At 32.5% G+C, this 26,128-nt stretch overlaps 1 protein-coding gene and 2 pseudogenes across 1 annotated transcript; 1 reads left to right on the top strand and 2 right to left on the bottom strand.

Annotated features, from left to right (window-relative positions):
* Positions 1 to 2,267: 2,267 nt before the first annotated feature.
* Positions 2,268 to 4,927, bottom strand: LOC123215871 (annotated as a pseudogene).
* Positions 4,928 to 6,444: 1,517 nt separating this feature from the next.
* LOC123193195 (G-type lectin S-receptor-like serine/threonine-protein kinase LECRK3) lies at positions 6,445 to 8,915 on the top strand. The gene has a single exon (XM_044606010.1). The coding sequence runs from the start codon at positions 6,477 to 6,479 to the stop codon at positions 8,817 to 8,819; it is 2,343 nt and encodes a 780-aa protein (XP_044461945.1). The 5' UTR covers positions 6,445 to 6,476; the 3' UTR covers positions 8,820 to 8,915.
* Positions 8,916 to 22,552: 13,637 nt separating this feature from the next.
* On the bottom strand, positions 22,553 to 23,494 carry LOC123195243 (annotated as a pseudogene).
* Between the last annotated feature and the right edge of the window lie 2,634 nt (positions 23,495 to 26,128).

Here is a 26,128-nt window from a genome sequence, read left to right as displayed (position 1 = left end):
CATTTAACCCTCAATACTTGTCAAAAATTACATTTAACCCCCATATTACGACATAAAACTATACTTAACAAATAAAATGAAGTTTTAGGATAAGATTGACATAAATACCTTTTTTTGATAAATAGTATTTTTTCGAGTCGAATTCAAAAATACGAACTTCCTTGGTCCGAACGAATCCCTACTAATTGATGTTAACAAAAAAAATGAAAGTGAGAGTAAGTGTTTGAGTGATATGAGAAGTGTGTGGAAATAAAATGAGTGAGAAGGGTTTATATAGATGAAGGGAAGGGTATTTTTGACATTTTAGAAAAAGTAATGAAATATATAAATAAATATGAAAATACCTTTACAATGTAAAATATCCAAAAAACCCCCATATTTATCCTAAATTATATTTAACCCCCAATACTTGTCAAATATTGCATTACCCCCCATATTACGATATAAAAACTATACTTAACAAATAAACTGAAGTTTTAGGATAAGATTGACATAAATACCTTTTTTTGATGAATAGTATTTTTTCGAGTCGAATTCAAAAATACGAACTTCCTTCGTCCGAACGAATCCCTACTAATTGATGTTGAAAAAAAATGAAAATGAGAGTGAATGTTTGAGTGATATGAGAAGTGTGTGGAAATAAAATGAGTGAGGATGGTTTATATAGATGAGGGAAGGGTATTTTTGACATTTTAGAAAAAATAATAAAATATATTAATAAATATGAAAATGCCTTTACAATGTAAAATATCCAAAAACCCCCCATATTTATCCTAAATTACATTTAACCCCCAATACTTGTCAAATATTACATTTAACCCTTATATTACGACATAAAAATTATACTTAACAAATAAAATGAAGTTTTAGGATAAGATTGACATAAATACCTTTTTTTGATGAATAGTATTTTTTCGAGTCGAATTCAGAAATACGAACTTCCTTCGTCCGAACGAATCCCTACTAATTGATGTTAACAAAAAAAATGAAAGTAAGAGTGAGTGTTTGAGTGATATGAGAAGTGTGTGAAAATAAAATGAGTGAGGAGGGTTTATATAGATGAGGGGAAGAGTATTTTTGAGATTTTAGAAAAAGTAATAAAATATATTAATAAATATGAAAATGCCTTTACAATGTAAAATATCCAAAAACCCCCCATATTTATCCTAAATTACATTTAACCCTATAGTGAGTGAGAAGAGTTATATAAATGAAGGGAGGGGTAATTTTGTCATTTTAAAAAAAGTTTTAAATAAATAAATAAATATCAAAATCTTTTATAGTGTAAAATATCTAAAAACCCCTCATATTTATCTAAAATTTCATTAAAACCCCTATAGTGAGTGGGAGAATTATATAAATATGAGGGAAAGGGTAATTTCGGTATTTAAAAAAAGTCATAGGCATTTTTTTTTTGGAACAGTGATTTTGGGCATTTTGGCTTGAAAATAGTGATTTTGGGCATTTTGGCTTAATGGGAGGGCATTTTGGCTATTTTTTAAAATTTCCCTTGATTAATTATCTTTGTTGATTATATTACTCCTACAGTTGGGCTCATGTGACTGAATAAGCCAATACAGGAAATTAATTATGCACAAGCTTGATAATATGAATGATCTGATAATCTTGCTGTCATGCACCGAACAATTATAGAAGAACTTACTCTCAGAAATATCTCCATTCAAAGTTTCTGGTTGGAAACTCCATGCCAAGTCAACACAGGAAACAACCAAGTTATTGTTCCATTTGTTACTCATGCACGTGCTTAATGTGATGAACACAATGCCCCTTAATTGGCCTCATATTAGTAATTTAATTGAAAAGAAAATTGTAACATCTTTACACAAATCTTATATCAAGAAAATTGTATACCTCATATTACTTTTGAGATATTAAAATAAAATTAATTAAATAACTGGTAAACTTCTAAACTACAAGATGTTTTTTAAGTTGAACCATTTGAGTTCTTTTAAACAATGGTCCACATTGCTCGGGAATGGGTTAATATTCCTTCTAATCTAATTGCTAATTAACTTGATTACTAACGAGCTTCTTCTAGGAAGGAAAGGGTATAGCTAATTTCCGTATCAGTTCTCAGAAATATTGATCTTTACCCAAAATAAAATGCATGTTTTAATTTTGTTCCAATCACAAACATCTGAAAGGAACCGGAAATTTTAGAAAACTTTGGTCATGTAGATGTAGAGGGAAGGGCAGGAGATGAGAGAATTAAGCATTCTCACAATATTAGCAAATTACAAGAATGGAAGAGAAATAATTTATTCACTGCTACAACAAAACTAAACCCTCTGGGAGTTACTGCAAAATAAAAACGGCGATGTGATACATAGAACAAGAGACAGAAATGATGTTTGTGGAAAGACAAAAAGATAATTATTGGAAGCGGAGTTATTAAGCGATAACTAAAGGAGTTGGAGATGGAGGAACTGGTACATCCATAGTTCCTTCTAACATCAACATCACATTTTTCATTGCAGGGCGGAGATTCGGGTCATCTTGAATACACAACAGTCCCACCTTCACCATCCTTTCTAAGGTTTTCATGTGTACATCTTCCTCCCCAACAAGCTTGTTTAATTCTCCAGCAACAAAGCAATTATACACCCAAGTAGCTAGAAGCACTTCATCTGCTGTTGAAACATTCACTTCCAAATAGCTTCTGCAGCATACAATTTCCAACAGTAAAACTCCGAAACTATAAACATCAGACTTCACCGTTATCAGGCCATTCTTCTGCCACTCAGGTGCCATATAACCTCTACTCCCTCTAGCACCTGTATCGGTTACAGATTGATTTGGCATTGAGAGTCTTGCTAAGATGAAATCACATATCTAAGCAGTCCAAGAATCATCCAGAAGTATGTTTTGGGGCTTAATATCACAGTGAATGATTTGGATCTCACTCTCCTCATGAAGGTAAAGAATCCCTCTTGCAACCTCTAGCGAAATTCTCACTCTTTCTTTCCAAAGGGGACGTCTTTCAGCTTTGAAAATAAAATCTGCAAGAGAGCCATTACTCATGTATTCATAAACAAGCAACTTTCGGGAGCCCTCCATGCAAAAGCCAAGCAAGTGAACCAAGTTCCTGTGATGTGTTCTGCGAACTGCAGCCATTTCTGCTCGGAACTTCTTTTCTCCCTCTTCCCTGTTACAGACCTGAAGTAGACTGACTCAACTGAAGTTGCTGCTGCTCTCAAATGGCCAAGAAGTCACAAAGTTTTGGAGTGCTGCAGATGTATTTATGTATTTTGGATGATAAACTATATAGCAAAAGCAAAACACAACCTTGAAATATACTAAACTGATATTTGTATTGATGTAATGGATTTTTTTGAGTTGTTTTTCAATAACAGAAAGTCTTACAAACTCAGACTAGCATCATTTACAAAGCATTCAAAAGTTTAAGAGAATAACAGAGAAATCAACAACCAAAATATAATCGATAAGCCAGCTTTCGAGAGGCTGGGTCTCTCCCTCCTGCCTATTCTTCTATTTTCTTCTTCAGCCTTTTCTTTCTTTCCCACGGCTGTTATACACCACCCCCCCCCCCCCCCCCCCCCCCCCCTCTTCCTTGCAGTGCCCCCTCCATTCTTATGGTGCCACTTCATCTATGAATACCCCTGTGGTCCCCTCTGTTAGTTGTGTGTCTATTGTGCATAATATTAGCATATGGCTTTCTGTTGCATGCTCCTTTACCTTATTGCCATGTGTTTTTAGAGACATTTTCTTCTTTTGATTATTCTTCCTGCAAGAGTGATATAAGAGTTCTAACATTCCCCAACACATTCTAATCGCTTCACAGCAAACTTCTTGTTACCCACAGGTATAGCCCCTTTATAGACTGCTCCAAGACGACCTCTTCCCAATTCTTCCTCAAACCCGTTTGTAGCTTGCTCCAATTCATTATAAGAAAAGGATTGCAGTGAAAATTCTTGGGTTAGGCCCAAATTCGAATTTCCAGGAAGCTTTCTATATCTATGAACTCGGTGTTGGTACACAATGTAACTAGAAATTGCAATGAGAAAACAAATAAATACCACAGAACCCAAGCTGGCCGCAAGAATTGTAACAAGGGTTTTCTTGCCTTCAGAAATAACTGTTTGATCTTTTTCTGGAGTTTGCGGACTGCGGACGACTTTTTCATTTCCAACATCATCTTGATTAGGACTGTAGCTGATATATTTTTATCTTCCATCCCGAACATCAGTGGATGTTTCAGTTTACTGCAAGTTCTATTCAAATACAAAGCAGCTGCACAATAACAATCATTTAGGCAGAGTTCTCTGCACTCTTCCTTATTTACCTGTAGCAAAGCATATGGAAAGCCTCCCAACGTTGTATTCTCAATATCAGTGATATTGTAAAAGGCTGCTGGCTCTTTCCTTTCACAACCTTCATCATCACTGAAGCTCTTGTAGCAACCCAGATTCCTCACATCAGGATTTATGTAAGTAAATCCTGGAAAGCAGTAACAATCAGCCATGCCACCTGTGCTAGAACAGAAGCTATTAAAACCACAAAAACCAGTCACCTCACACTGCTTCCGTATTGCAGACCACTCAATGGTAACATTAGAGTTACCACTGATCTCAAAGCGATGTGAATGTAGCCTTAAAATTCCATCAGCGTCTAGTGTTGTACGGTAAATGACAGTCTTGCTGTTTGTGGAAAAAGAGCTGTTGGTTATAGCTTGCAAGGTTTTATTTCCCACGGTTAATTGTAGAGTGCCACTAATAAGACTGAGACTTAACTGCAAGGAATTTCCATAACTAGGAATTTGTTCTACTTTCCAGTAGCATTCCTCTGGTAAATCGTTATGGTTTACTGGGTAAGCAGCTAGTCCATAACTACTTAATTTCAGATAAAATCGTCCACTTGAGCGGTCAGATAATGATCTGCTTGCCATTAGTTGAGAGTTTATGCCTTGACCACCTAATATGGTGTCAAATATGTTCCGTTGTTCCTTGTTTATCAAGGAGTTCTTCTACTACTTGTTTTCTCCTTAAATTAATTACCACAATAATTGTTTCCATTATCTAACTCTTTTTGTATGAAAGTGTAGAGTAATAAATTACACTACATCAAATCTTCTATTAACGAAGAAAAGATTAAATTTGCTCTCAATAATCAAATAAAATTATGTTTATAAATAATTTATAAAAATTTATATGTATAAAATATGACAATTTTTAATTGGATTTTTTTATTTATTTCAAAATCTCTTAATCAAATTTTATCACTTTAATTTATATAAATAAATTTATACTATTTATTTGTAGATATAATATTTATCTCTAATAATAATAATAATAATAATGACAAATACAAGGGAAAAAATCCTTCATAAAGACTAATTTTCAAACAGCTAGCAATTTCTACGTGGTTGATAGCTCAAGAAATAGTATTTAATTCATGACGTCTAATTGAAGGGATGATGGTAAAACCAACTTGCCAGTTAAATCAATTTTCAAATAAATTTTTTATTGGTTCAACATGAGGCACCGCAAGACTTGAGAAAAAGTCTAAATAATCACAGTTGGAGACTGTCAAAGCGAATTCGACATGGTTTGTTGCGCCTATGCTTGTGTCCTATGTTAAGGTTTGTGAAAGGGACAAACTTTCGGCCAACACGGTAACACAGTAAGACCCATATATATATATATAAATAATTTTTCTTGGTTCTGTTAGGCTGACTTACAAGTCAGGTCTTTTGACCCATGGCAGGGGTCATATATAAAATTTCTCTTAGACTATGCCTTCTTTTTTTTTAATAGACCAATCCAGCGCTACCCATTGATATGTGTACGTCTAATTGACGAAGCCAAAAAGTGCGTATGGTGTAGAAAAAAGAAAAAACCTTCAATAATAAAAGAGGTACACAATTAAACAACGAAGAAACATATTTCAAATTAAAAGTGTGCAAAATATGAAAAAGTAGGGACCATTAACAAATTTCTAAGAAGAATTTTAATATAATTAAACAATGTTTGTCCTTCCCCTAGAGTTAGGCAGATAGAATTGATGAAGAGATATTTTGAAGATTAGATGAAGAGAAATAATGAATGGAGGTGAGAAAGAGATTGATGAAATTGAGGCAGAGAAGTTGCAATGGGGTGGACAAAATGTTATTTTCCTCTTTTTAATGTAAACTCATCACATATTAATATTTAAACATAAGGTATTTTTGTATATTTAACTCTCTTTTTTTCGTAAAAGAAGTGGGGAACAATCTTCCCCTTGGAGAAAACTAAGAAAAGTCGTCATTCGGTGCAAGTCGCAAGTATCATATTTATTCAATGGCTATGGGTGACTGTAGAAAAGTCTTTTGAGGGGCTTGACTGGGGAGACTTTGGAATTTCAAAGAAATTATAAATTTGAACTTAGCATTTTCTTTGTCATTCAGCTCCAAATCCAATCTCGACAATTACAATTATAATTCTTCTTTCCAAATAAAAATGCAGAGATTTAATTTTCTTTTAATCTGTTCTATCTTCTTCTTATTTGCATCTTTTACCGTTACAGCTCAACAAAGACAGTCTAATATAAGCCTCGGATCTTATCTTACACCCACCACAAACTCATCATGGCTGTCAGGTTCTCGTCTCTACGCCTTTGGATTTTATCAGCAAGGCAATGGCTACAAGGTTGGAATTTTTCTTGCTGGGATTCCTGAGAAAACTGTTATCTGGACAGCGAACCGCGATGACCCACCAGTCTCCGTCAACGCTACTTTGCTGTTGAATACAGAAGGCAGGCTTGTCTTGCAATCAACGCAAGGCCAAGGTACTGACATTGCTGAGCAGATTTTGGAGTCTGCCTCTTCTGCCTCCATGCTTGACTCTGGAAACTTCGTGCTTTACAACTCTAGTGGAGGAATAATATGGCAGAGTTTTGATTACCCAACTGATACTATTTTGCCAACTCAACGTCTTCTGGCGGGAGAGAAGCTGATTTCAAGTATTTCAGAGACTAATCCTTCCACGGGAAAATTTATTCTAATAATGCAAAGAGATGGAAACCTTGTGCAGTACCCAAAACATCAAATCAGAATTCAATCTGCCTATTGGGCATCTGATACATCTGGGAGCGGTGATGATGTGACTCTAAACCTTGATATGGATGGCCATCTTTACCTTCTTAACGCCAGTGGCTTCAACATAAAGAATATTACAGGAGGGTATCCAACAGGAGGGATAATCTATTTGATGAGAGTTGATTCGGATGGGATATTCCGGTTGTATTCTTTTAATTTGAGACAAACCGGTATACGTTCAGTTGTGTGGAATTCTTCGGAAAATAAGTGCGCGCCTAAGGGTCTGTGTGGCCTAAACAGTTATTGTGTTATAAATGGTCAAAAAGCTGATTGTAAATGTCTTCCAGGATTTGCTTTTGTTCACCAAGGCAATTGGACGTCTGACTGTGAAAGAAATTTCACTGAAGAAAGTTGCAGCAATGGACGTGGACCTGTCAGATTCAGTATTCAAATATTGGAGGATACTCTCTGGGAAGATGTTTCATATTTTGATCTCTCAGAAACAACAAAAGAAGACTGTCAACAAGCATGTTTGGCGGACTGTAATTGTGAAGCTGCACTCTTCGATAGTGATGATCGTAAGTGCAGAATGCAGAGGCTTCCTTTGCAATTTGGGAGAAGAGATATGAGTGGTGGATCAAAAAACTTTGCTTTCATCAAGGTAGGAATCAAATCCTCGGATGGTGACAGTTTTCCCCAAGAAGAGAAAAAGGGCCACCAAAATGATTTGATAATTCTAATAAGTTGTGTAGTTGGTGCTTTTACATTTGTTATTTTGGCAATTTCCTGGATTTTCATCCACAGATATCAAGTCAAGTCATACAGAAGAATCCCTGGAAATGGTAATTTCAGGTTTTGTGAGGATATCGCTCCGATATCATTTAGTTTTGTACAGATTGACAAACTAACTAATGGTTTCAAGGAAGAGGTTGGCAGAGGATCTTCAAGTATAGTCTATAAAGGAATTTATGACAAAAAGTTTGTAGCTGTTAAGAAATTAGACAAGGTGTTAGCTGAAGGGGAAAATGAGTTTTTAACTGAGATTAAAGTTATTGGGATAACCCATCACAAGAATCTAGTTCGTTTGCTCGGTTATTCCACTGATGGACCCAACAAGGTGTTGGTATATGAATACATGAGCAATGGTTCTCTTGCTGATATACTCTTCAAACGTGAGAATAATCCAAATTGGATGGAAAGAATGAACATTGCTCATGATATAGCTAGAGGAATTCTCTATCTGCATGATGAGTGTGAGGCACATATCATCCATTGTGACATAAAACCTCAAAACATACTCATAGATGGGAATAGATGCGCAAAAATTGCTGATTTTGGATTAGTAAAGTTGTTGAAGCCAGATCAAACTAACACTTTCACTGGAATCAGAGGAACAAGAGGGTATGTTGCACCAGAATGGCATCAAAATCTGCCCGTGACAACAAAAGTAGATATTTATAGTTTTGGAGTGATGTTATTAGAGATCATATGTTGTCGGAGATTTATGGACCAAACCTTTCCAGAGGATCAAATTATTCTAGAAGATTGGGTTTATCAATGCTTTGATGCTGGTGAGTTGAGGCAACTCATAGGCAGTGAAGAGGTTGATCTAAAACAATTGGAAAGGATGATCAGAGTTGCACTTTGGTGCATTCTTGATGAGCCATCAATGCGCCCTTCAATGAAGAAAGTCTTACTTATGCTAGAAGGATCTGTCGATATTCCAATTCCTCCGAATCCTACTTCTTTTCTTACTAGCATCTAATTCCTTGAAAAGAATATGTAACTCAACCCATTTGCCATTTTCATTTACGTCTTCCAAGTGTGTTTTTGTAATTTTAAGAGTTGATTCTTGTTCCACTTCCTCTCTCATTTACTGAAGATGATAATTGTTTTTTAATTTAATCTTATAGACCCTTTGGCTACTTCTTTATATTTTATTTTAATTGGTAATTAAAATAAGGTAACATTGTCGCACATAGAACAGCTTTTACTCCAAGAAATTTGTATGGGATTAAGTTATTAAAAAATGTCTAGGTCAGGTCAGCCTGTATATTTGACTAATTCAAGTTCATTTGAAATACACCGTCAGTTTCGGATGCTTTAATTAATACCTGAACTTAAACATGGGCTTAAGATATGACCACTATTTGAAGACCAACCGAAGCCTCAGAAGAGGGGTTTTGTTAAATGAGTGGTCCAAATTCAACGAAAAACCATTGAACAATCCGCTTCAAATGTTGATTATTTTATGGCTTTCTGATTTGAATGGGAAAATCGTAATTCAGGAATAAGCAAATGTTTTTCTGATACAAAAGAATAAAATGAACTCCTTTATATTGAATAGGTTGTGCAGTAAAGAAGTATTCCCATTCCCATACCAGAAGAGGAAGTAAAGCGGCTGTTACTTCTTACCGATATAAACAAAAGTATTATCCAGTTTTACCTACGGAGTCATCTGGCGAGCGCAAAATGAATTATTCTTTCGTCACTTACAGTGGCAAACGCCTATTTGTGGAGGAGCATAATGCCCCCAACAAAAATTTTAGTTTAAATTTTGAGAGCCATACCATCTCATCCCATGGCCTCTAATGTGTGAATTGGGAAATAGCTTCATCAGTTCTTCAATTGCAACAAATTTATCCATGATTATAAATTAAAAGAAAGATATGAAATTTGTTTAAGTTGTAATGTAGTGCAAAAACAGAAAAGCGAAAACAAAAACAATAAAAAACATAAAAAATAAAAACGTGCAAAACTTATAAATATGAAAGATATAAAAGTTTATTTTTATAAATATCAAATTTTTATAACCAAAAAAATAAATCTGTATATTATAAAAATAAATAATAAAAAAAGAATGAAGATAAAGAATATAATAAAATGACATTATAGAACCCACTTTAAATTGTTCTCTCTTAAGTACATGTAGATATAAAAAAGAAAACAACAAACACACGCTGATCTATCTAACACATCGGAGAGGAGATGAGTAACATGCTCAACAGTGGAGAAGAGATAAATTCAATATAAGATTTAGGGGCACTTAGGGTTTGAAAATGTAAAAAATGTGTGTTTAATCGATTTTACAAATTTTCTTTTAAAAGAAATGTGTTTCTTTCCCTAAAACGTGTTTTAAAACTTTACAAAAATGTTGAACCGCTAAAATATTTTGTACTAGTTTGGGGAGTTTTGGAAATGGAAACATTTGAAATGCAAAAAGCAACCCCATGGTGAGTTTATATGCTTCCTAAGTTGTAAGATATGAATAATAATTGCTCTCAAATACGAGGCTTAGCACAAAGGAGTTTTCTCTTACATCAAAAAGGAGAGGAATAGCAAAAAGGCTCTTCAACTTAAATTATTGAGCAGTCCAAATTTTTGAAACCCTTTCATAGGCGTATGCATATGCAGTATGAAGAAATTATGGAGCAATCTCTATCTCCAAGTATTAAACCATCTGGTGCTATTAAAATACTCGGATCTCCAACAATTATGATGACTGAAAATTAGTTGTGCTTGACCAGCTCTACTCTATTTTTTGCTGGTTATTAGGATTAGTTTGTTTAATTGCATTGTAACTCCCTTATAAAAGGGTGATGTAGATCATAGGAATTTGAACAAGAGATAAGAGAATTCTAGTTTGTTTCATACATAATTAATTTTAAGCCAAAGAAGCTGACATATTCCTATTCCTATTACTTAATTCATCAGCATGTTTCGGTTCAATTTTTTTATTGTGAAGCACCCACCCATAAGATTTTAGCCAGAGGAAGAACTAGGGCAAGAAGTAATGAGACATCAGTAATCCCTTCTAACATCATCACTACGCTCTTCACAGAAGGCGAAAGAGCTTGTTCATCTTGCACACACTAGAGCCCTACCTTAACCATGTTCTTTAAAGTCTTTTTTTCCACTTTTTGGTCACAGATGAGCTTATTCAACTCTTTATTAATGAAGCACTTGTAAACCCAATTAATAAGAACGATTTCCTCTGGTTTTGATAGATCCATCTCCATGTTTCTTATGTAGCAAACAATTTCTAAAAGCATAACTCCATAACTGTAAACATCTACTTTCACTAATATTGGCATATTTTTAGACCATTCCAGTGCCATGTAGCCTCTAGTTCCTAGTCAATGATAACACAAGTATTGATCAGTTAGGTTAGATTTATGTTTAAAAGAGTATGAGACTCTATGGTATGCCCGAGAAAATTGTGTTAAACAAAGACATGAGATTTGTTTCAACATTCTAGTAGAGTTTGCAGAAACCTATGGGCACAAAATTAGCACTTTGTATTGTTTATCATCCTTAGACTGATAGACAGACTGAAAGGGTGAATCAAGTGATTAAGGGCAATCTAATGGCATGTTGTATGGTTTGAAAAGTGAGTTGGGTCGATGTGTTAACACTTTTGGAGCTTGCGTATGATAATAGTTATTAGGAAACCATCTCGATGGCTCTATATGAGGTAATTTATGAGAGAAAATATAGATCGCCTTTTCGTTAGGATAAGATAGGTGAGAGAGATGCTTTAACATAGGCTTTGTGGTTGGAAATGACCCTAAAAATGATTAAAAATATGATATTGATCAGAGAGAGAATAAAACATGCTCAATATAGCTAAAAAGGTTATGTCGATCAGAAAAGATTAAAAGTTGGAATTTGATATGGGTGATATGGTTTTCGTGAGAGTTACCATCTACTATCATATGATGTGGTTTGGACAAAAAGGTAAATTAGCTTTGAGGTTTATGGGACCCCTTGAGATTTTGGAACATGCAATGAGGTTGTTTACCGACTTGCTTTACTAACTAGTATGTACCATATTCATAGTGTGTTTTATGTGTTATTGTTGCATAAGCATACTCGACTCATGTGTTAAAAGTTGAGGGTATGGAGCTTGAAGATAATATGATTTACGAGGAGTGCATAGTTCAAATATTAGATAGACGAGTTAAATAGCTTACAAACAAGTAAATTCCACTGGTGAAGGTTCTTTGAAAGAACCATTGGATCGAGAAGGCCACTTGAGAGGTGGAGCAAGATATGAAGTAGAGATTCCCATAATTGTTCGAGTAAATTTTAGGGACAAAATTTTTTTAAAGAGGGAGAAATATAACATCTACAAGTACATCTAAGATTAATTTGGTCCTTTTATCCCTTGATTATGCTTGCTTTGTTATGGTCAAGTGTTTTGGGAGTTGCACGATTATGTGGGAAGGTTGCATGCTCGTGTATGTGTTAGAAAAGGTAAAATAGTCTTTTCTTGTATGATATTAGGAATTGACTAAGTCTGGGAGACATAAGTGCCCATGTATATTAGAGCACATGTTTGTGCATGATCAATATGTTTGAATTATGGATAAGGATTAGTTTTGTGATGATTTTGGGAACTATTATTAATGGGTAACAACATAAAAGCCTATGTATATGGTCTATATGGTCATGTATTGCAATTTTCAGTGAAAAATAAAAGAACCCAATGCATTTTGGCTTATCATTTGACTACTTCCTTTTAGCCAAATAAAGCAAAAAGTGAGGGATTTTGAAGTTGGTGAAGCCAAAAAATGCAAAGGAGCCTTGAGGGATTAACCTTGTCATACAAAGACTTGCTAAGTACGATCAGATGAAAGGTAAGTAGTGTAGACTTTTTTGTTCTCTTAATTGAATTAGTTTATATAATCTCTAAGATGTTATGCAATTGATCATGTAAAATTAATGAATTCAAGTTATGGTTGCATTAATATTGATGATGGTATTCATTTTAAAAATGGTATGAATTTATATACATATATATATGTGTGGTACTTCTTTGATAGATGAATTCATGTGAATTATTGTTGGATGTGTTGACTAATAAATATTTCAAGTTAGTGTAATGTTAAGGAAGAATAATGATGACTTTCTTCAAACCTCTTGTTGATTCATTACTAAGACTGAGACTTAGTTTAGGTGGAATATTAATTTGTTAAATCAATATAAGATATGCGTAAAATTTTCAATAAATAACTGTGTTTGGTTACCTTGGAAATTGCTTTTGGTTGTTTGTTGGCTTAGTATCTTGTTGTTAGTGATTACTGACGAATTAGCATAACTTTGGAATTTAAAATTAGAGTGGTAGCCAAAAGTTTACAGGTTTGGTTGAAATCAGAATTATGAGAAAAGTTCCTACACATTCATCTATAAATGAATAGATGATTATGTGTATTTGGGGATGAATAGTCCTTATATAGAAGAAATCCATAGACATGTTAATTTGAGGTCAAGTATATGCCTGTATGGTATAGGACACATAGTCTACCTCACAGGCACGTGTCTGGATCAAAGCACACCCCAATGTGTTCAGGGTAGACTCTTATATACATTTGTAAAATATAGGAAGTAAACATGTATGAAATTAATGATGTACGTGGGAAGTTGTAATACTTATATATGGTTATAGAAATGACTAGTTTACCTTTGTAAGAGACAAATCTAGGAAAATTGATGATCAGGCCTTAATGAAGGCAAAATAAGGTTGAAAGCATTTTAATCTACTCGATTGTGGGTTTGATAACGCGAAAGGGAATTGGCAAAACCCGACCATGTGTTTGACAACACAGACCATAACTAGAGCAATTTTGAGTCAAAAACTAAGAACAATGTATTCCCTTGTTCTGTGAAAGCATTAGGGTTTGTTTGTATGACATTGATATCCATTTGATTATTATGCACCAATACTAGACATCTTAACATTTGGAATGCTTGTACAATATTAAAAAAGGTTTGAGGTGTTACTCTTTTTGTGATATGGTATTAATATCTCGAAGCTCGATCGATAAGTGTATTTGGTGCATTTTATGATTGACATAGGAGATGTCTTATGCTTTTACTAGGTGTTCAAAATGTTATATACATCGTTTGACATTAGTTATCTAGGATAACAACACCACCATTAGGATTGAGCCTTGGGTACTAAGATGACTTAAATGGGCTTTTGAGATGCTAAAAAAGCATTCAAAATATCATGATAAGATTGGATATGAGACACCAATTGTAATTTGTGATTTTTATTTATGTTGCATGTTTGGTGTTAAAAGGTCACCTACTGATTGAATATATTTCACTCACTATGTTTCTTTTTTGGTTTTACAAGTAAGACTAAGGAGCAACAAGATAGTGGCAGGGGAGCCAATGGGTTAGCTTAAAACAATGTATGAGGCAAGACATTTTAATTATTTTATTTATTTGGATTGTATTCTTGTATTTTGGGTTTATTCATGTTTACTTATGCACTATGGTTTCATGATATGGATTTTAGGCATTTCAATACATAACATTGGGTTTTGTGTTATGAGTTCTATTAATAAACGAACCTTTTAGGGATTGTGGGAGTATTTTATTTACCCTACATGTTTGGTATTAATCGTTGTGTATGTGGTGAAAAAGTTTTAAGTTAACATATCTCTTCAAATACATATTCCAAGTAAGGTTATATATTTAGAGATGGGTGTTACAATAATTTTACTTGTGAATGAATTCTACTTCTAGAAAAATCTTATTTTATGTACTTGAATTCCTTTATAAGATATATGGAGATTGCTTGCTAGATGATTAAAAGCAACCAAGAATTGACCAAAGCCAATTTTTGAGACACCATGTATGGTCGAGACTCAAAAAGTCATAGGCATACATGAGTTGGAATTATGAAAACTATTAAAGGTATACACTTATGCATGGAAACATGCATACCCATATGTCCTTTTGTTGAAAATTGATTTCACTAGCAGATGAACACGTAACAATCTAGCACGATCATCTGTGGTGTAGAGAAAAGATATCGATGTTATGTATTCTTGTGTAGTGAGCCTATACGACTATGCATGGTAGGTTAGAATTATAGAATACATTAGGGTTTGTTAGAAAAGATGATGAATAGTGAAAAAGGATGTATGCTCATACACCTACTATTTACACGTCCATATGCCCTCTTTATATGCATGTATGCCTTTAAGAATAAGGAGAGATCGTGCATGTTGAATTACAAAGAAGTACATTCATGCCTTTGGAAGGATCATGCCTATACCTCAATGAATTTGGAGGACATACACTTGGGATAGACTTGGAAGTGATCATACATCCATATCATTATGTATGCCTATGCATGGCCAAACATACGCTTGTACATAGAAGAAAAATATGGTTATGACTTGGTTATGTACAAGTCATATATAGAAACAATTTATATGATTTTAGATGATGATTTAAGGCTCGTTGAGGTGTTAAGATATGTCTGAGGGGTAGATACCTAAGTGGATACTTAGATATGATCGAGAGTACCCAAGTAGATATAGATTAGACTAGAGATAAGTTCGAGAGAGCTTTGAATGACAAGGTATCGATAAGGATGAAGTATATTGATGAGATAAGAGATGAGATGTTACCTATAAGACAAATAGATGGTGAGGTTATAGGTTTATTAAGGGAGTACTTGTGACTTAGGTAAACTTGTAGATAAAGTAAGTCTATTCATTAGTGTCTTTAAATAAAAAGATAATTGTCAAAATCGCATGTATGTAAATTGGCTTAGACCTACCTAGTCATAAAAAGTCAAACTATTAGGTCCATAGATTGATAAGCTAGGATCTTAAGTCTGTCAATTGGCAAAAAGAATAGGACAACTAAGACTAGATAGCCTTAAAAATTGGTCACTATAATAGGCACATCAATTCCCTTAGATTCAGTTAAGGTTTAATAGCCTGAGATTGAGATAAAAAAACTTGGGTTAGTAAAGGAAATGGAATAAATTTGATTGAGAACTGTAAGGTAGATCATTCTTACTTACTGACTGTTTTTCACTCACTCTCTTTCTTTGCACTTTGCAAGTAATAGAGTTAGAAGAGACGATGATGAGGTGACAGGTTAATGATAGAGTGACATACGATGAATGGGCTCATAGGCCCAATAATTGCCTTAAATGTTTATGATTTATGAGTTTTGATAAGATATGATTAATTGATTTTATTATAGTACATATAATTATTAAATCAAGTTTTTATTATATAATGCTTAAGAGGATTTTAAGATATTGTTTTTATTATTAATTAATAAAGACATGAGGTTTATTTAAGCTATTAGATTCTCAGTATGTTTATTTTGATTTACTTATATTTATTAGAGATTGTCACACATGTATGATATTGATTAAGTAGCACTTTACCCCAAGAGATAGAACTTTTGGGGTGGGGTGTTCATAAGAGGTACAATGCACTATAGTTGATGGTTGATCGACTTACCAATTTTGTGCATTTCTAACCAGTCAAAGATACTACCTTTATTGATTAGTTAGGACAGATTTAAGTTCGAGAGATAGTTAAATTACATAGAATACCACACACGATAGTACATAATCAAGATACAAGATTCATGTATACTTTTTAGAGAAGTCTATAGTAATCTTTTAAGCACAAATTTGTTTTTCAACACCATTTATCACCCATAAACAATGGTTAGACAAAAAGGACAAATTAGATTATAAAATATATGATGCAAGCCTACTATATGGATCATAGGGCTAATTAGGTTGTGATAGTATCATTGATAAAGTTTGTCTATAACAACAGTACCAAGTAATGATAAAGATAACACCTTACAAATCCTTATACTGTAGAAGATGCAAGTCACCTCTCTATTAAGATGATTTAGAAGAGAGAGCATCACTAAAGCAATCACTTGGGCTTAAGATGATTGAGAAAATGATAGAAGGCATTCATTTGATTAGACAATAAATGAAGCATGCTCAAGATCAATAGGAGAGCTGCACAAACAAAAGAAGAAAGGAACTGAAGTTTGTTATAGGAGATAAAGTCTTCATCAAAGTGGATCCCTATCGACAGATGATGAAATTTGGAAAGAAAGGAAAGTTTACCCTTAGATTTATTGATTTGTTTGAGATCTTGAAGAGAATCAGTAAGGTAGCCTATAAACTTGCCTTACCAATGAGCATGGATCACGTGTTCCATGTCTCATTGATTTATAAGTATGTGGGATACTTAAACCATGTGTTGAAGACAAATGAGTTAGAGTTGGTTGAGGACCTTGTGTATAAAGAGTGATCGGTAAAGATCTTGGATGGAAAAGTAAAGGTGTTGCAAAACAAGTAAATTACCTTTATCAAAGTTCTATCAAGGAATCAGAAAGGTTAAAAGGTTACTTTTAGGTCCTTAACATCACACAAGAATTGAATACTTAATCGTTAATTCAAAACATGAGGAATTTTCTATTGAACGGATAATAAAGACAACTACATAGTTATAAGGATTGAAAGATCTCGCTTAAGCCCTAGAAAATAATGTTTAACCACATATGTTAATGTCAAGAACACATATTAATGAATGAGAACAATCCATAATATGTAAAAGAATTAGAAGACAATGTTTAGAAATCCTGATAGAATATTCAGTCCTGACCTCCTTGCTTCTTGATGTAAATTCATAGTTCTTAATCTTTAATCTTATGCTTTTTGCTTTGAATTCTTGATCCTCAATATGTCCTAGGCAGTTGGGAAGATAAAATGGGAAAAGAGTGATAAAGATGCCTAGGGATGCATGAAATACTCTTTAAATACTCAGGCTTTAACAGTTATGTGAAGATTAGATTTTCACAATTCTTAGCAATTTTGTCTAATAAAGGAATATTGTGTGCCTATAATAGCTCTCTAGAATTTCAAGTAGAAACGAGATCAACTTATCCTTAGGTTTCCAATTTTGATTATCCCTATACTTCACCAAAATACCTACAAACATAAATTAAACCATAAGATAAGAAAATATCATAAAACAAACATAAAACTAAAAGAAACTTAACAAAACTGAATAAAAATCTACGTAAAAACCTAATAACCAAACTCCAAATGAGTGTAAATTAGGCACACATCAATATCATGCACAATCGTAAATAGCTTCATGAGATCAAATCCTCGATGATTCCTAGCTTGTATGCCTCCAATTATGAGAGTAAGTATGCTTGAATTAGCTTGTGTAAGCGTGTGCATATCTTCTATACAAGCATACATTCAAGCGTTGACTTGAACTTCGATGCACCATTTATAGATGAATAGGAGAAACTAATCGTGACTCCTTTTACACGAGATGCACAAGTGTTCATGGAAGTTGACTTAGCCTTACCAATGCATGGGTGGCCTTGACGATTCATGGGTTGCCTTGAACGAGGTGTTTTGCTTATGCTTCCTTTATATAGCAATGCATGGGCATTCATGCATCACATGGACGAGTATGCATCATTCATTGACCAAATCTTGTGTTGTCATTTGCTATTCATGAATGGGATAATATGCACAGGAAGAGGGTTGCTTGTGACTAGCCTTATATAAGCAATGTACAAGCATTCTTCAAGCATGCATAATCATACATGACATGTTTGATGCAACCCCGAAATCCAGTAGATTGAACGGGCACCATGCACGGTCTTTGCCTTGGCATGTACAATTGGGATTTTAACTATGCATAGGGCGCATGGTTGTACATCTGCTCTGTACCTACATTTTCAAATGTTGTCCAAATTGGTAATTATCTAAGTCATGCACAAAATTAGTGATTTTAACTTGTTTTTGTTATTACCAAAATACATATGAGTTCAATAGTAATAAAAAATATTAAGATATTTATTTACTTAAATGTCCTTAAAATATTCTTGGTTAAAAATTAATAGTGTTCAGTTAAGCAAATATGTCTTATGTATTTGTTTTGTGTATTTTTTTAAAAATATTATCCATGTTAATAATATATTCAGATTAGCTTCATATTGTCAAACTATGAAATTAATTAATAGAATTATTTTTTTAAGTTGTTATCTTATTGTTAATAATATATATAATTTTTAATATATTCTTTATGCAACTTATTTTTATTGAAAATGAAAATATTTTTGTTTTAAAATTTAATAAATATAGAATTGTAGTAAAATTAATATTAAAATTTTTTAATACCTAAGATTGAAGTGATAACAAATTATTTTTTATATTACTTATCACATTACCATTGGTAATACAAGATTACCGAAATTTTTTATTATCAATAAACTAAAAAAGATAATGTCAGTAGTAAAATATAAAGTATCTAAGTAATAAAAAATTACCCTAAACTAAACGCCATTTTAGTTATTAAAAAATTGTTAAAGAAATTTTAATTTTATTGCAATTTTATCCTTATTTAATAATTTTAAGATGAAAAACTTCATTTTTAATTAAAATAATAAGCAACATGAATAATATCTAAGAAAATATATTGGCAATAAAATAAAAACTTAAAAAATAGTTTAATTAATTGATTTCATAATTTAATAATATAAAAATAAATTGATATATTATTAAGATAGAAAAAATTTAGAAAATACACAAAACAAATATTTAACATAAAATATGTTAGTTTAACGAACACAATATTAATTTATATCTAATAGTTTTTCGATGGCATTTTAGTAAAGTAATGTATTAGTATTTTTTTTTATTATTGTCAACCATGCACAATAATTATTTATACATACTAATAATTTATACTTAATAATCTTTCAATTAATTTATCTTTATAGTAATTTTTTATTTTTGGTAATTAAAAAATGTCTAAACTAAACACACCCTTAATACATATTTTTCTATTTAAAAAAAAAAAGGCTTGATTTAGTTTTTCACCTTAACCTTCTATTAGAAAATTGAATTAATATTATTAAATGTTTAGAAGTTAAGAAGTTGAAAAGTGAAAAAAATATGGCAAGTTACGGCATTGAAAGGTGAAAAGAACTAGCTTTACAATTAAATTAAATTTGATGTTCAATGTATTGTCCCTTTGGAGTGGTATAAACAGGGCTCCTCCTCTCATGTTTCATGACTCAAGAATTTGAGTGGTCTCTTTTTTTTTTCTTCTTTAGTTTCTATATTAAAATGTTATTTATGTTGTATTTGTTAGTAGGTTGTACTTAGTTTGGAGAAATTTTGAAAAAAATATTTAAAAAACCATGAATATATCAATAAAACTATGTGTACCCACTTTGGTACACAAATGTATACACATTTATATGTGTTATCAGGTGATTAGATGATTTTAAATTAAAAATAAAATAATAACCAATCATATGATAACACATATGAGTATGTATATATTTGTGTACCCAAAATAGGTACATATAGTATTGCTCTGAATATATATATAGTTTAGTAATAACTCTCGACACTAGATATGATCTCACAAAAATAGACATGACTTTTATTTTCAAAAGTTACATTATTTCAACTTAAACTAAAAGTTGTGATTATTTAAGATTAGACATATCTTTTTGGAAAGTTATGTTTTTTCAAAACATAACTTTTGGCTCAAAATCTTGACTTTTGGTGTCAATAGACATGTTGTTTCCAGTATATAAATTGAGGTTTGAATCAGATTTTCTAATGAATTCCTACTTTTTTCATGCAATTCTACTTTTTCTTTAGTTCAACATTCTCACATCAATATTATTCATTCTTGTATTTTTGGAAGAATATTTAGTAATGTTGGCTATTACTCTGGGGGTTTTGTTTTATCTTGGAGTTAATTTGTCATATCCTACAACATCATGTAACTAGTGGAGACAAATATCATCTTTAAAAAAGTGATTTACATATCTCAAAATCTTTCAACATTATTTTATTCAAGCACATTTCTCTAATAATATTATAGGAGAGTTCAGACTTAATTTAGTTTGTTAGAATAGAATAATAGTGCCTTTTTAGCTATTCTTCCATTGTTGCATCATGAGAAACAGACATTGTTCACATCTTTGTACACTTGAGTGAGAGAAGTGAATCTATTAAGGAAATTGTGTTACACTTACACAAGCAACAATGTTCAACAGAAGTTTTTTATAAATTTTCATTGTTAATATGTATGAATGACATATTTACTGCTACTAATATAGTATAAGTGGTAAGATAATTGATAAAAGTCATATTTCTCATTCCAAATGTATATCCTAACTTCAATAACCCAAAAAAGGTGTCATCACATTGATCTTGCCATATAAGTTAATTCTTCATCACTTTATTTACATGCTAATTCTACTTTTAATGACGCATCATTTTGGATAAATTTAGTTGAAGTAATATTAATATTGAAACAATCTGAACTAATATAATTGAATAAATGATTATGAAAAGTCGAATGAACACTTTATAATATTATACCATTACTCCATTAATTAATACAAGTGTCATCTATCAAATATTCCCAAATTACTACTATGAAGTATTGGTACGGCTTTCTAATAATACAATGCATAATATTATAATACAAATAATTTACATAAACTATATTTGATTCATCATAAGTTATTGATTTCAAATTTTAATAACATAAACTCTTCTGCACTTAGAACCATTTACATACAAACATTCTCATATACTGAAATTTCTATATTATTTATATAACAAATTTATATAAATCATACAAACTTCATTAAATACAACTTTATACGACTATTAATAAATTATTAATAACGAGAAAGAAAGAGTGCAAACTAATGAATTTGTTGAATGTTGTGATTTGAAGTTTGATGGAGATATGAGAGGTTTATAATTCACTTCTGGCTTTTAGTTTTAACTTTTGATAGAAGTCTAGCTCTGGCCAACAATGTTAAATTAAAACTCACAATTCCCCCCACCTGAAGTTTGAAAAATCAAAATTTTTCTCTTAGGGTTTACAAACTGTTGTCAAAGATGGTCATCACCAATAGCATTGACTCTTCCTCCTGACTTAACTCTCCCTGTCGATCACTTTCCAGTCACTGACAAAGCTTATTTCCTTTGACGAAAACAATTTCGTCTTTATCCGAGACAAATACGACTATCAGAGGTCTCAGATAGTCACATTGTCTTAGTTTGAGACCTTTGATGGTCGTCTTCGTCTTGAACAAAGATGAAAATATCTTCATCTGAAATGAAAACACTCTGACAAAGACAATTTCATCTTCATTGGAGGAAATAGGCTTTGTCGGTGGCTAGAAAGTTATCGACAAAGAGAGTTAAGCTAAGAGAGAGAGCCAATGCCATCAGAGATGGCAAAATTCGATGTCTCTGATGACAATTTGCAAACCCTAAAGGAAAATTTTTTATTTTTCAAACTTCAAGTGGAGAGAATTGTGAGATTTTCAAATTGAAGGAGGTAAACGTAATAAAACTTTAGTTTTTTTCAAAGTATTTAGAACCGGATTGTAGTAAAAACCGTTTTGAATATTGGTTTCAGTTGAACCGGTCGAACTATTTGGATCGGCTAGTTCGACCAGAATTATAGTTTTATGTAATACCTTAAAATAATTGTGTCTAATTATATATGTTTTTTATGCTAAATTTTATCTTATGCATACTTTTCACAATTAACAAAATAATAATAACAATGCTTGATGTGTTGTGAGCTTGCAGGGAAAAACTAATCAAGAAAAGATCAGTTTTCTCACGCTAACAGCTGATTCAAAAGTTCCAAGAATTTCCCATAAAAAACCAAAGAAATCCTGCAAATAGTTCTTCCTTTACCCATCTTAGCTATCTTTACAGAATTTGTGGATGCATCATGCACACCCTTCTCTTTACCACAAAAGTTAGTTAAAATTGTTATAAAGTCTGAGACAATACCTTGTACCAGATATACTATGCACTGTACCACAAACACGATGATATGGACGACCTACAATGACATGAGGATGCGTAAATCATCTATGCTGACGTCCTTTTGATCCTTTCTCGTTCTTCTAAAAGCTTCCCTTGCCAGTTTCTCCTTCCTCTCCTGCAACTCTAATATCCTCTCTTCAATACTGCTTCCAGCAATCAGCCTCATAATTTTCACCTCTTCCTTCTGATCTATACAGTGGATCCTGTCCATAGCTTGTTCTTCAACAGCTGGATTCCACCATGGCTCCAACAAGAAGACTCGAGAAGCGGCTGTAAGGTTGATGCCTACAACTGAAGCTTTCAGACTTGTAAGTAAAACAGTTGGTCCACCCGTTCCTTGAATTTGAAACTCCTCGATTACTTCAGCTCTCTTTCTTGGATTCATTGAACCATCTAGGTGTAGGAACTTGAAACCAGCTGTTTTTAATGGCTTTCAAGTAATATCGACGTCTTACGGAACTGTGAAAACACAACTGATTTTATAGAAGGGTTTTGGTTCTTCAGTTCAAGTAGTAGCTTTAATAGAGTAGAGACTTTTGAAGAGGCGGAATTTCTAGAAGAAGAATTATAAGTATTGTCAGAGTCAGATAACTCTGGGGGTGATGAGAAAAGTTCAGATTGCAATAAAGGATGGCAACAAAGAGGGATCGGCAAAAGATGTGAGCACAACATGTAATTACAATATCAGTTAGAGGAGAGATGCAGATTGGACAATCAAAATCTTCACCATATAATTTAAACCAACAATATTATTATTATTATTATTATTCACTGTTGTCTTGGGAGCCCACAGCAACTGATGTCCTGCAAGATTTAAACTTAGAATCAACGGCGTGAAAGCTTGCAGCATGAATCAACAGCGGTTTAAACTTGTGAGGTTGGAGAAAACCATCTCCTGTAGCAACTAAAGTCCTGCATGCACCGCAAGGAAGAAGAAAAAAATAAAACTTTTATTTTATATAAAGTCTTGAACTGGAACCACCTAAACTGGGTTTTAAACTCAAAACAGTTCTGTCTTCTATAGTAACCGTCTACAGTGACGATTCACGGTTCTACCGATTCAATTGGCTGGTCCAGTCCAATTTTTCAATCCTTGGTTTTTTTGTTAAATGATATTTTTACCCTTATTCTTAACTAAGATTTTTAACAGATGAGTGAGACTTTTAAATTTTTAAACCTCATAGATGTAACTTTAAAACCGCACTTAAACTTGAGTGAGAAATAGTTGTTTGACTATTATAACTTTTTGCTTTGTAATTTTAAATTTTAAATGTTTTTAATTTTAATATTAAAATATGGCCAAAGGACTATTTCCCATCGAAGTTATGCTGTAACCTCAAGTTTTCCCCCTTTAATTTTGATAATCCCAAATACCCACCTATGAGCAGTTAAAATTAACAGAACTCTAACCTCTTAAAATTTTATTTCTTTTTGCCCTCCTAAACTTTAAAAACTAAAAGTTTCTCTCAACCTAAGTTTTCAAAGTATTAAAACTAAAAGTTTCCCCTGGATTTCATCTTCGTCTTCATCTTCGATGCATCCTTCGACACTAATTGGGCGTTCAAATGGGAGGAGAGAGACCACTGAAGGGAGAGTAAACTTTGGGAGGAAGAGGTCGTCGACAATGGCATTGGAGATGACGTCAAAGATCTCGAAACTCTCATTTTTTAAAACTTAGGTTGAAGGAAACTTTTAGTTTTTAAAGTTTAGAGGGGCAAAAAGAAATTATATTTTAGTTTTTTTTTAATATTATAGACAAAATGATGATTTTACCCTTACTACCGTTAATTTTAACTACTCATAGGTGAGAATTTAGGATTATCAAAATTAAGGTGAGGAACTTGAGAATGCAGTATACTTGGGTGGGAAATAGTCCTTTGGCCTTAAAATATTACTGTAGTTAAAGTGAAAAGTTTGAAACAATTATTTTGGTTTAAAAAAAATTTGCGGGTCAACTGTCTTTTATCAAATTTAACTGGGTTTTCTGTTGGTCAAAAATTACAGACAGACCAGCCGAATTAAAGATCAGTTCCAAGTTGAACCAAGTCAACCGAACAGACCAATCCAATTATGATAACACTAATATGTTCTTCTTTGGTTTAAAATGTCTTAAATGAAGATTTAGGTTTTTTTATTTGTGATAAAAAATCATTTAAAAATTGAATTCCATCTTCCTATTTTTATTATTTGAAATGTGTTTAAAATGCTATTTAAAAACTACAGAAAACAACTTATAATAGTTACTCGAATTTTAGACTAAATTTTAGAATTATATATGACAATTGATTTTGAACATAGTTCAACTCATTTTGACCAAAGGCATTTTCACAAAGATTTATTATATCTCATGTTTTAAAAATACTTATGATTTAAATTTTGTACAAATCAAACTCTTAAAGTTTTCATGTAATTACCCACAAAACAAACCATGTAGGATTCCTTAATGTAGTTGCAATTATTACAGAAACGACCAAAGGACTATTTCCTACCCAAGTTTAGGTGTATTTCCAAAGTCACACTCACTGGGTTTGAAAAACCTAAAATCTCATCTATAAATCAACTGCTTTTAAAATTTTTTGTTAGAGACGAAAGTAAAATCGTTTTTTTATTAGTAATATTAAAAAAATAAATTGATTATATTTTCCCTCTAAGTTTTGAAAACTAACAACTTTACCCCTATCTAAAGTCTTCTGATTTTGAAAAGTCACAATTTCCCCACAAACTAGAGGTTTTTTCCTTCGCTGCCCCAACCACCAACTCTAACGTTGATGACCTCCTCTCTTTACTTTAAAACATTGGCCAACAGTCCCCGGGGCATGACGATAAAGAGATTGTCTATTCATCGGAGATAAACAAATCTGAAAAGGAGAGGAGAGGAGTCAGCCAACGTTTTAGATTAGAGAGAGGAAGTCGTCGACACCTAAGATGGGGGTTAGAGGGGAGAAGAAAAAACTCTAAAATTTAGAGCGAAACTATGATTTTTCAAAGTTAAAAAACTTTAGATAAAAGTAAAATTGTTAATTTTTAAAATTTATAAAAGAAAATATAATGAATTTTATATTTTTTTAACACTATTAATAAAATGACGATTTTACTCCTACCTCTAACAGAAAATTTTAACCCCAGTTAACTTATAGGTGAGACTTTAGGTATTACAAAACCCATGGGTATGACTTTGGAAACATACCTAAACTTGGGTGAAAAGTAGTCTTTTGGCCTTACAGAAACTGAAGGGTGTTTTCTACTTCTCTATGTTTGATAAACATTATTCCCAAGTACAACACATTCAATTAAATCTCAAACCAAATTTTGGTGTGAGCATATTGAATCCTAAACCTCTAGCTCCACCACAAGAGATCTAACTGTTATCAAATCCT

The sequence above is a fragment of the Mangifera indica genome, chromosome 1 (assembly GCF_011075055.1).
Source record: "Mangifera indica cultivar Alphonso chromosome 1, CATAS_Mindica_2.1, whole genome shotgun sequence".
NCBI classification, from domain to species: Eukaryota; Viridiplantae; Streptophyta; class Magnoliopsida; order Sapindales; family Anacardiaceae; genus Mangifera; species Mangifera indica.
This window is presented reverse-complemented; position numbering and strand designations above follow the sequence as displayed.

Excerpts from the sequence above, each read along its gene's own strand:
- LOC123193195 (XM_044606010.1), top strand. The coding sequence starts at position 6,477 with ATGCAGAGATTTAATTTTCTTTTAATCTGTTCTATCTTCTTCTTATTT.